Source organism: Protopterus annectens, chromosome 4.part0 (assembly GCF_019279795.1).
Source record: "Protopterus annectens isolate FY-2018-M chromosome 4.part0, PAN1.0, whole genome shotgun sequence".
NCBI classification, from domain to species: domain Eukaryota; kingdom Metazoa; phylum Chordata; order Ceratodontiformes; family Protopteridae; genus Protopterus; species Protopterus annectens.
In genome coordinates, this window is record NC_056733.1 from 1,026,647,780 (window position 1) to 1,026,661,184 (window position 13,405).

The 13,405-nt window shown below is 34.4% G+C and overlaps 1 protein-coding gene across 1 annotated transcript in view; it reads left to right on the forward strand.

Moving 5' to 3' along the window:
* COL23A1 (collagen type XXIII alpha 1 chain) overlaps positions 1–13,405 on the forward strand; it is a 730,410-nt gene that overhangs the window by 572,892 nt on the left and 144,113 nt on the right. Inside the window, exons 23-25 of the mRNA XM_044068962.1 lie at positions 409–435; positions 3,496–3,549; positions 4,363–4,449. Of these exons, the coding sequence (XP_043924897.1) occupies positions 409–435; positions 3,496–3,549; positions 4,363–4,449 (168 nt within the window). The remainder of the gene's footprint in view (positions 1–408; positions 436–3,495; positions 3,550–4,362; positions 4,450–13,405) is intronic.

A 13,405-nucleotide genomic window follows, 5' to 3' on the forward strand; every position in this document is an offset into this window, starting at 1 on the left:
ATCAAGCCATGTACCTTGTATCTGCAAGGTAAACCCCTTAACCATTGTGACAAAACTCCAACCCCATGAATAGGTTCATTATTAGAAAGTGTGCAATCCTTGTAAGCTAGCCAATTTCCCTTTCAAAGGTGGGAATCAAACCATGCATCTTGCACCTGTGAGGTAAAACAGCTTAACCATTTCACCACTCCCTACCCTTGTATATAATTACATCTATTGTGTACTGCTAATATCAGCAGGCAAGGTTCTGCTGTGTATACCAGCAGCCACACCCTCAGGAAGCCGCAGAGAAAAGAGACATAGCACTACCATTACATGCAATTATTGTTTAGTGTATTAAATATTGCAATGTATTCACAGTAGAATGAGTAAAACTAAAGTATTTTAATTTTATTTTAACTTTTGCAGGGCAGACCAGGTGAACCAGGACTTGATGTAAGTATTACTTAGAAATGTTTTAATAAATTAGTTGCAACGTCCATATTTGCTTCCACAGTGGGATCGTTTACAAATATTCAGGTATTAATGTCATGCAGATCCACTTCAGAGGAGAGCTTCACTGTGACTTAGTAGTTGAATGTGTTTCATTCCGCAGTGAAGCATGAATAAGTTTGGTATTCAATGTTCAAAACCAGACTGTCTGTGTACTTTTATTACCCAGTTGATTGTCTTAAATAATATGCATTTTCAGTATGATAGACATATTAAAAAATCTGTCCAGGCTATGTATTTTACAAGCATTCTAATTCAGCTCTTTAAATTATAGTCTTTTAATAAGAAATTCCTTTGCTTTATTTCTTCCAGTCTTCTTTACTTCTGCCTTATGACACTTTCAGGCTGTAGCATCTCTTCCTCCTGCTGGCTCCATTTTTGTAGGATGCGCCACAATAGCCATGCATCTCTCTGGACTTCATGCAGCTCTGCTTTACTGCCTGTCTCTTCTTTACTATCTGAAGTTTCACTTAAGGGACTTTCTTCTTTCAGGTCTTTACTGAGTTTCTTCCTCCATTTTTGTTTTTTTAACTGCTGTGTGGTTAGCACAGTACCTTCTACCTTGTTCTGTTCAGTACTATCTCCGAAAATATTAATACATGGAGTGTTCTGGTATGTTCTTATTTCAGGATTCTGATAACTTCTGGGATTATTTTATGACTTCACCATAACCATTTTGTAGTTTCTGTAGAAACCTTTTTTTTCTTTGTTCTAATCTGATATTTCCAAGTGTCTGTGAAAAGCACGGTTCAGTCACAGACCCCTATTAACATTCTGAGGTAAAAATGTTCTTTTTCCCTTAGCTTCCACAAAGCTTTAATCTGGGAAAATTCCCAATAATAACATCGTAGGTAAGGCTAGATAAAATTGCTACATGGTGTATCTCTTATACTAAGCCTACAGGTGTAATGGGATGTTCGTTTATGTCTCAGTGGATACAATTTTCCTTTTCTTGCTGTTAGTTGTGATGTTTATGTTTGCATACACTGGGACGTTTAACTAAAATTACCAGTCTGTCTGAATCCAGTAAACACCATAGTTCTTTTTCTTCCAAAAATAATGTGCATTTCACTAATTTAGTCATTCTACTGAGGCAGAATGCAGTTTCCATAAGTTTAGTGTTTATCTTATTACATTCAGTGGATATTCTACTGAGGCAGAATGCAGTTTCCATAAGTTTAGTGTTTATCTTATTACATTCAGTGGATATTTCATTCTCGACATGCATTTCATACATTTGCACATTCTTATCAGAAACATTGTTCCCTTTACTGATACACATTCTGGCTAAATGGCCTTTCTTCCCACACCTATAACAAGTTAGCTCAGTGGTATGAACATTGCATTTCAAAGGCAATGCTGACTTCTTTTTCTCTAAATATAAACCAGTAATTAAGTCAGTTTAAAGCAAAGCATTATTTGCTAGAACATGTTTAATATAAGTTTACCTGAAATTTTTGGGATCCCTTTAATACGCATATTGCATTATATTAGCTCCATTGCTCTTTCATATCTATCATCTGTTAGCAATTTTATCAGTATCAGACTCTAACCACAGTTTAGCAGAATGTTTAAGATAATGCATTTGAGCATTTACTGTCTTATTGGTATTACAAGTTCAACTCTGAAACTTAATAGTTTACATTTCAAGAGTAACATCTGCAATGTATAAAAATTCTCATTTCAGTTTATGATAGTCCAAGTAATCAGTACTCTGCATCTGTGTGTACATTTAAGCCATTTGCAGTCAAATGTGAGGAGAGGATTCCTGCACATTCAGTTTTGCTTTAGTTCTGTAGTGTAGCATAGCATTCAAAAGTATTCAAGTATCATCTTCCTGTGACAGCTTCTTTAAGAGTGTTGTAGTTCTGGGACTCACCATTGCATGGTAATATATTGGACTTGCTCTTGTAAGGTCACTAAATGCTGGTCTGTAGTTATCCCTCTCTGTACCAGGAATTTTTTTACCAATTTTTCATGATTTACTTTGTTTCTGTGAACACCTAGTAGAATACAGATCTGTATTCGGTAACAGCTAACATTAAGTTATTGCAGTTCATTCACTCCTGTGGAATGTAACACAGGTGCACATACTTAGTTTCTCAGGACATGGAAAAAACAGCACTAAAAATTTCTTAGCTTTACTTGTACTGCACTGAAAACAGCCACTTTAAAATGCAATGGAAAACAGTCATTAACTTTTCTTCGTCATAGGTTTCTATCATACTGACTTCTCTCTATTGCAATTTGTTAATTGCACAGGCTTCTTCAGCAGTGAAAAAATCAAAAGCCACTATTGTGGTTAAGTAGGACCTATATAACTGTACTTTCTCGTTTAACTTGAATCTATATACATTTTTTTTTATTTTAAAAATATGCTGTTATTAAAAAGTATAGTAAAAACTAGTCATATTGCCACCTGATACAGTATCACCAGTATTGGGTCATGAGATAACTCAGAATCTGGCATTAAAGGTGTAGTACATCAGCCTACCTACAGTCAGCGAAACATTCAGTTACCAGTGCAGGTCATTCATAAGTTATACACATCACTCATAATAATATGATTCTAAGTTCTTAAATCCATCCATTTCATTTTCATATTGTTTAATCATTCTAAAATAATAACCATGAAAAGAGAACATCTGTTTTTAGACTTTGTGTCTTCCTTGTGATTTATGAATGCACAAAGTGAGCTTTAAGCTTAGAATATTTCCTTCTTATATTCTATTAATCTGCCTCAGATTGACAAAATGCATCTCATTTACCACTGACAAAATGTTGATCTGTGAATCACGGCTACCATGAGTAGTGTGGCTTCAAGACTTTAAACACGAGTGTATGCTTTCTGCTTTTGTACATTGACTGAACAGACATATTAAATAGCAATTACTCCTGTGTTTTTATGTAAGCGAGCTATATCATATAGTGCTTCTCAGGTATGATGTTTGTTAGCTCAAATCATAACTGCATTGTGTTTATATATATTTTTTTATTTTACAGGGTTTCCCAGGCCTACCTGGAGAGAAAGGTGACAGAGGAGAAAGGGGAGAAAAGGTCAGGCACACACTTCAGACTTTTTTTCATTTTAATATGAAATCTTACTGCCCTCATAATCACTGGAGTACATTTTTGTGACTGTTTATAAAAAGGAAAATAGTTGTAAGTAGTGCTTCCCTACTAGTTTTAAAATCAGACTACAACTGGTAGTACGACCATTATTTATATGTTGCTTTTATGCACCAGTTTCTTCAGAATGGACAAGTGCTAGTTAAACATGTTGCAACACTTTACTCAATATTTACATTGTTTTGCTTGCAGTTTCTGACGCGTATGCAGCATGCCCAGAATGACCAAAGAGTATTCGCAGCTGTACTGTTTTTATCATTCTATAAGGAGCTGTGCTGCAGTAAATGACATAGCCCACTTCCTGATACACTCTTTTAATATAAATTGCTGTCAAATAAAGGCTTAAATAGTAGCTAACACTGAAGTCAAGTAAGGAAAAAACTGAAGTATCTGTGCAGATATTGTTTCATAGCATAAGTGATGGATTTTTAACATTTGTTGACAGCAAATTAAAAGTAACAGTAACTTGACAACATGCTGCACATATCTAAGTAATAGTACTTCACGTGTATCAGTCTGGTAGAATATGTATTTTTTTATTCTCACACTATGTATTAATATATTTTAGCGTAATTTATATTCTGTTAAATGCGGTGTTTTGTTTCTATCACTCCTAGCATGGAGTACTTTTAAATGGTTGCACAGAGACTACAGAGTGGTAATAAGAAATTTTGTATGTCAGTTTGATATTTGTACAAGATGTCACTAACATTTTTCTTAATTACATTATTATGTCGACAGGGAGACAAAGGACAAATAGGCAAAAAAGGAGGAAAGGGGCAGAAAGGAGAGCAAGGCCCTCCTGGGCTGGACCAGCCGTGTCCAGTGGTATGTCTTTGCCAGTTCTAATTAATTTGCACACCAGTAAATCTTGTTGTCTATATTCCAGAGTTATAACAATGACGTACAGACAGCTTACTGCCAAATGTCTTCTGTGTGTATTGTGACAAAGTGTAAGCATCTATGCTGCCTGTAACTTTAAATTTTCTAGGATAGTTTTACAATCATATGGTGTGGGTCAGTGGGAAAAAGAAAATGTGGCGCTCACGAGCTGAGTGACCAAAGAAGTAGATTTACTTTTCTTAGTGCTAGGCAATCATTCTATATACTCACAGCATCAGGAAATGTACAACTGTAGTAAGCAATATAAGTGGATATTTATTTTGGTAATACATTTTTGTGCTGCAACGCATGAAATGTCTTCCATGCATAACCAAAAAAGTCTAATTCTGTGGATACTAAATATTAATATTTTATTTTGTATGTCTCAACAATGCTTTCAGAAGACTTAATTTGAACATGCTTTTTCCTAATTGTAGAATATATTAAAAATGATGTCACCATGTTCTCAGATGACTTATGCTGGTACATCTGCTCTGCCACCAGGTTAATGACTTGCAAGCAGCCAAGTGTATTATAAAATGCGCTTAACTTTAGTAAGTAAGCACAATATGATGTGAGAGATGTAAATCCATGGATGTTTAAGCCACTGAGACTATATACAACAAAGAATGCTTCTAGGCTTTATAGATGCAGGAGTCTGCAAAACTTGATAAATCTTACTGTGAGTACTCAGCATAAGACGTTAGAAAACATATAAATGCTAGACATTTTATAAAAAATAAATAAATAAAAAAACACTTTAGTTAATGACTTTAATCATTTGAAAACAGAATCCTGCAAAATACTGTATTCTGCAAGATCCCAGCTGAAGAACTCTTGATCATTAACTGCTTTACATTATTAGTAGCAACTGCATTTTATTTTTTTTTTTTGCTAAAGCTGTTACTGAATTTATATTTTTATTTATTTACGGGTAAAGTCTGACTTGGAATGAAGCCTATTTTCAGTGAAGGCCTGGAGGGAAATGCTGCAGACACATGTCTTTGTAACATGGGAGGAAACCTACACGAATGCAGGAAGGACATGCAAACTCCACACAGTCACCCCAGCCAAGAATCAAACCAGAGAACCTCTTGCTGTGAGGCAATATTGCAACTGCTTCACCACTGCACCATCCTTTAATTTGGGTGAACTTTTCACAGTTTTTATATTCCTTATAAAATTTGTCTACTGCCCTGTACTCAGGACATGCTCAGGTATTATTTCTGATGATAATACTGTTTATTATTTTAAGACATTTTATAACCATAACACAGTGGTATGAAAAGAATCCAGGTAACAAATGCTGCAACACACTTCAGATATACAATGCGCGATACAGTATACTGGTTGTTTGTGCTACTCTGTTTGCATTTCAGTCTGTAATAATCTGTTGCATTAATACCACCTTTTTCTCATCTTTTTTTGTTCAACTTCCACATGCCTACTTTTGCAACTCTTTCATTAACCCAGTAGTGTTTATGTTCTTATTAGCACTACTGTTACACAAATGCAGAGAATATGCACAGTAGTGAAGATGTATCAGGTAAAATCTGCATTTAACCAGTGAAATTCCTACTAATATATAATTTTACAAGTGGATATGGAATGTAATAATTTACAGTATAAACAGAAACATGTAACTGTTGTATGTAACTGTTCATACTCTGCAGACAGAGTGAAATGCCGAACACATGGTATACAAGGCTCTATACAGTAACCAATGCTTATCATTTGCAGAAATGCAGAAATCACTCATTGATGACAAATGAGAATGTGCCACTAGTCCCCTTAGTTTATAAAGTTTACATGCAGTGTTATGATAACCACCTGGGAAAATAGATGGAAGAAATTGTTGACAAAACATACTGCACACATTTTTGATACTCATAAATTAGTGAGAGAATTCAATAAAGAATATAGCTGACAGGAAGAAGACATACATGCCAAAGGCTAGGGGTAGGTGGTAGTATTGACCTTTCAGATGGTGTACATACATCTAATACTACACTATAATAGATAAGCAGATGTTCAGAGATGAAGCAACAGTTTTGCGACATGACAGCATGATCATATTTGGGAGATGCAATTTCAAACCATGATTGTTAGACATGCAGAATGCCTACAGTAGATTCCTTGTTATTAACATGTTTTACACATTTGACTGAGGCATTTGCATTGTCGCCTCACAGTAAGAGGTTCTCCCGTTCAATTCTCGACTGGAGCACCTTCTGTGTAGAGTCTACATGTCCTCCTCACGGTCGAGTAGCATTCGAAAGACATGCGTGAATGGGCGTGCCTTCGTTGAAGGTTGGGCGTCGGGCTGGCACCTGAGCACCATAAAAATCGACTGCCAATCATTAGCAGACCGGAGTTCCGCTGTGGCGACCCCTATCCAGGAAAAGCCAAAAGAAAAACAACAACAACAACTGAGGCATTTCCCTCACTTGTTCTGGACTACTGTGGTACAGCACAAATAGCCACCACACTGTATCTTACAACCACGTTTTATCCTAAACTTGACAATACTCTTCCATGGTATTCTTACTGCTGTGTGACATTTGAATGTGTACCATATGCCATTTCTTTTTGCTTACTTCCAGTGGGTACGTAGTCAGGTATATAAAAGTCATACTGCAAGATTTTTGATACAGCCCTTGTACTCTTACCTATCCTGCTCTGAACTAACCTCAGACTAGAGAAGCAGGTACCAGAACTAAATGATACTTCAGCAGTGAACCTACAATTAATTAAGGGGGGGCCACATAACTGTGTTACGAAGTATCAAAGACCTGATATCACTCCACTGACATACCACCATCTCCTTTCTCAGATCTACTTTTTTCTACATTAAGACCCTTACTTCTGTTATCACTGTATATGTTTCTCCTTGAGTTCTGACACACCCTGTGCACCCATCACTTGAAACAGCAAATTAATTCATGATGATTTTATGTGAAGTACTACTTTTTCATGCTTTTTTCCAGTGCTTTACTCCTCGGATATTCTGTTTCTGGCTGCATCTCTTTTCACTGAATTTGTTTTCAAGTATGTTTGAGTTTTGTATCCATTGCCACTGAAGGCTCCATTTGTATTTTCTCTCCTCCTGCTGTAGTCTACTGACCACATGACTCACGTCACTTTGCCATTCCATTTGGGAGACTTGATGAAGCCTCGCATCATATTTTTCATTTTTTTTGCATAATCTGTATCCTGATTTTATTCATTCTGTTATGAAGGTTTTTAGACTGGACATAATATAAAGTAAGGTTTTGTTGTTAGCCAAGACCGAGAATGAATCTGCTGCATAGTCATACTGTTTATATAGCTTTGTAATTTACCCACCATTATCTTTCTTTATTGAATGCTGTATTACACAGAAATAAGTAAGAGTGTCACAAATGGTAACTCCTAAATTGTTGTCTTGTCCAGTGACCTTTAGATGAGATTAGTTTCATTGGCACTTTTTGACTTACATTTTTTCCTTATGCATTCCTGTCATCTTCACACTATACTTTGAGCCTCACACATTTGATCATCTTGCAGTTCATTTGAGATCTGCTGTTATAATCCCTACTTCCTCCAGCACTTCCCACTTATTAGTTATGCTTAAAGGCTTCAGTACGAATGGGTATATTCAATATTCCCACACTTACATCCTAGTGAATGTGCTGAATAGACATGACTACTTTCTGAATTACCAAAGTCCTTTCATTTATCACATTCTACTTAAAATAACCACCCTATCCATCTCTTACCTTGAAGCAAATTTTCCATGCCAGTTTTTCCTTGCAAGAAGAGATTCTAAGATGGCTGATGTATAACAGCTCCCTGTTTTTGCTGTATAGGAATAAACAATTTCTCACCAGAAACCTCTTCTAAATAAAGGGAAAAATCATTCTATAAGTTTTCCCATATTTGATTTTCTTCAGATTTCTTCACATTACGGAGATGTGTGGAATTCTGTTGGAAATATTAACTTACCAGAAAGAGTGAAAATGATTAGTTTAGAAAATGAGCTCCATTAAGTATTCCCAGCAGGACTCGTCTGTATAAAAGGACCTTTGATACACATTGACACAGTGACATATATTCAGGAGTTATCCTTGAAGATGGGCCTTTTTTATAATAAGATGGATTTTATACATGATAATTGTTATAAATAAACAGAGCGTTTCAAATGCATAACACAGCAACAAGGAATATTTATTTATTTATTTATTTATTTATTTATTTATTTATTTATTTGCATTTGTTAACCGGGTTGGTCCAGCTGGGTAAGAATTACCCTTTTTTTTTGGAGACCGAGGGAAAAAAGTCCCAAACACACATACATACACACACAGATAGAGACAAATTAACAATATTACAGAAAAAAAACAATATATGGGGTGGATAAACAAAAACAAAATAGGTAAAAGATGTTGAGAGCTAACTTTCTGAAATAGTTGGCAGATTAAAGAAGAGGAAAAGCAGACAGAACTTCTAAAACAGAATACATGGAATATTGATAAACTGAAGGCTTAGAAAACAAAGAATGGAGGAATAATTTAGGAATTTAAGGAGTTCCTGAAAATTTTAAAGTAATAGTATCATACATTTCTTAACATCCTGGCTCCCAAAAATCCTAAAACTCAATCTACAGGACTTTTTCTTGATATAGAAAGAGATCACACAGATAAGTAAAAGCCCTTCTGTTAAACCAGGTTCCTCACAAGACCCATAATTGTGAAGTCTATTTCTTAGGTTGACAGGGAACTCATTTTTTTCCAAACATCTTTATTAAATCATAGTTGCAAAAGTGACATAGATATACATATATTAATAGAAAAGAAAAGAAAACAAACCATAGCAAGTTTTCATGCAATACACATTTTTCACAATTATCCATTCTAGTGTTACAGAAATCGCTCAGTTAGTGCAATCCCTTAAACCTCATTCCTCCTCCTGACCTTTATTTTGCATTCATTGTTCCCATAAATTCCATTTATTTCTATGTAATTTGCTCCTTCCCTTTTCTAAAGATCCATCCTCCAGTGTTTTTATCTCCTTTACAATATTCAGTACTTCATTTACAGCTGGCTTAGATTTTTATTTCAATTTTCTAGTCATCGCTTTTTTTGGCAGCCAATACCGTTAAACTTAGTAAGGTCTCATTATATCAAAGCAATTCAGATCCTGTGTCCCAGCTCAAAAGAGTCACTAACTTAGTTACAACCATTTACTTTCCCAGCACTTCTGACAAAGAACTCTGTAATGAGTTTTTAAAATCTGCCAACAACACTCTCCAGTTGTTTCTCTTTTTGTTCAGTATGACTCCATTATTTTGCAATACTTTAACCTTTGTCAACTTTTATAAATAATTATCATTACTTCTTTCCCATATTTCTTTCTGCCTTATTTCTACCCTGTTTTTAAACTGAATTTTCATTTTATTGCACTCAGTAGCTATCCTTTTTGAAGATCCAGGGAACTGATCTTGAGACCTGCCTGATCTAGTTCCCCTATCAAAGTTAGTAATAACGCCACCATTAGGTTTTATAATGACTTCTTAACTAAGACTATGAAAAACACAAGCACCTGCTCTGTTTAGTTAAAGCTCTTAAAATTAATAATTTAAACATCCACATTTTTTGTTGTAAATCTTAAATTGTTTCTCTCAACTGAAACCAAAAAACTTTCAACACTTAAGTAAAAGCAGGTTTATATGTCCTGAATATATTGGTCTCAACTTTTGCATTATTAACTGAGATCAACACATCCAAAAAGTTCATCTTGACACAGGAAAGTTTAATTTTAAATGTCAAAAAGTTACTAGAAGTGTTTAAATATGTAAAAAAGTAATATATGAACTATATATATATATATATATATATATATATATATATATATATATATATACAGACATATATATGTATATAAAAAATATCTATATCTAATCTATATAAATATACACACACACCAGTGTTGTTAGCTATGTAATCTTCCCAACCTGAGAGTACTACAGTTGCATAAGTGTTGGCTACAGGACTACCCATTGCTATTCCCAATTTCCGCTGAAAACATTCACCATTAAACATAAAGACATTCGTTGGGTTTCAGTAACACTTACACTAAGTGTACACTGTTCTGAGTGAGCAGACATAACTCACACCTTCTTCCTCCTAATTTTAGTTTTCCTGCTGATATTCTTGGAGCTTTAAATATTGACAGAGATTCATAAAAGTAACCACAAAGTGTAGACTACATGTACACTTAGTATAATGTTTCTGAGTGACTTGAAAGCACAAAAAATGTGATAAGAATGTTCTTGAATACATATTGCGTACACTTAGTGTAGGCTTTATTGAATCTGACCCATTGTTTGTCAAAACAACATTTAATAGCATACATATAGTTTGAATTTTTTTTGCCGTATTAGAATTATATCACAGAAATGTTCCCTAATGGCTTGAATACCAAACGAGTTTGGGATGACAATAAAGAGGGAGTTCACATCTAGAGTTGTTAAAATAATGTCATTAGATCTACCCATTATGTTTTATAAATGCAGTTTTGTTAAAAAGTCATTAGAATCTTTTATAAAACTCTTTATGTATTTAAAAAAATTCTTGAAAACATCCTTTAAATATAAGGAAATGGCTTCTGTGGCCCACTGATTCCCTGCAACAACAGGTCGTATTGGAGGCAATGCCTTGTTTTCATGGTATTACTGTTTAATCATTACTTCTTTCTCATGTCTGTTTCTGTCTTACTTCTACCCTATTTTTAAGCTACATTTTCATTTTATTGGGAGGTTGGCATGATGGTTAAGGTCAGGCAAAAACAAAACCACTGCACCAGATAAAGTCCAGACCAGGCTCCAAAAATGTAACACAAGAAATCCAAGCAGGCAAAGGACATGCATGACATAAAACCAAACGATTTATTCAGTAAAAAACACGTAAGCGCTTTTGTGTAGTACTCCTACTCGTCATCAGAAATAAAATTCTATCACAAGCCTAAACATTTCAGACACTGTTAAACCAATCACTGCTAGCAACCTTTTTTTCCCTACAATTAAGTAATTAGCTGAACGTGCATGTAACAGTTCAAGTTTTTTATGTTTTTTTATTGTAAACTTCATATAAGGTGTATACTTAGTTAACTATGTGCATGGCAGGACTGTTTCAGCCTTTGTTGATGAACTTCTGCATTCAATTTTTCAAAACATCAGTATATTTGTAACAGCATGATAAAATGGTTTATGTATAATGCATATTATACTGTTTAAATATCTGTAATATATATTTTATTTATTATGTTTGAAATCTGTTATATAAGTAGTGGTTGGAACATACTAAAAATGTATTTATTTTGCTAAAGTTAGGTTACTTTAAATCACTTAGTTTCCACTAATTACTTAATTGGAGGGAAAAAGGTTGCTAGCAATGATTGGTTTAACAATGTCTAAAATGTTTAAGCTTGTGATAGAATTTTATGTTTGTTGAAGCGTAGGAGTACTACGCGAAAGCACTTACATGTTTTTTACTGAATAAATCATTTGGTTTTATGCCGTGCGTGTCCTTCGCCTGCTTGGATTTCTTGCATAATGGTTTAGGTGTTTACTTTACAGACACAAGGTGCAGGGTTTGATTATCACATGTGTTAATTAGCTAGGCTTAAAATGGCCCATAAGGGTAGTTAGCCTAATAGTAATCTATGAACCTATGAAACTAAATCCCACTCACTAGATATCTATAGATATAGCATTATCAAACTGTAGATCATAAAGCACAGATTTAATTCTATAAATAATTTTATTAATACTGTCTCAAGTTTGACAAAGAAATTATCATCTGAGAGCAATTCATACATTGCAGAAAGATAACAATCTTTATTCATCATAATTGCTCCACCTTTATCTGCTTGCTTTATAATATATCATGGTTATCACATAAATTATCTAAGGCTGAAGATTCTTCTTTAGTTAAATAAAAAAAATATCAAGTACAGTCTTAAAAAGATGATATATTTGATTTTCACACATAGTATAAAATGCGTTAATAATAGGATGACTAATTGGAATGAAAATATTATTTAATTTCAGCCCCGGTTTGCTGTCCACAGCGTTGCATTTAAATGAAGACTTCAAATTTAGACTCCTAACCAAAAAGTCTTAAATCCGTTAGTATTTCACTAAGATTACCTCTAGTAAAGGGAATAAATGTAAGTCCTTTCTTCATAAGTCTAAGTTCAGCATCAGTCAAAACATAATCAGAAATATTCACATTGCAAATATTGGTCTCTATCTGCACATCGCTGATCGACTTCTGGTGTAAGGGCCTCGATAGTCTCCTCTTCCTCTGCTTCTTCCTCTATTTTGGGACTGCTTCTTGGATTTTAAGTTTACCTTCTCCTGCAGTTGTATGCTCACTCATTAGCTTGGGATGTATACACTGTCTTGTCAGGGCCACATCTGTCCATTTCATTTGTATTATTTATTATTAGTAGAATGGGAATGAGCATTAACCAGACTGTGCTTCTCATTATTTGAATTAGAACAGAACAACAGATCAATAACATCTAATTAATTAACTGCATTTCCCCATTCAATAGGCCCTGTGGAACTTGTAGTCAACATTCCTGTAGTTTAATAAGGATTAGTCATCACAGTGGCGGAGATAGCAGATGAATTGTGCTTCAAAATTATGCCATGAAAAGACAATGCCATCACTAAAATCAGAAATATCTCTTTGCAATTGTCTTTTTTTTTAGTTGTAATCAAACAGCATTGAAATGTATTGAGCTGGTCTAACATGAGACAGTAGTCACTAAAATGTAAATCATACATAGATGAAACAACTAATTATTATTATTGTTGTTATTATTATTTACATTTGTTTATTGGAGTGTCCGGCTG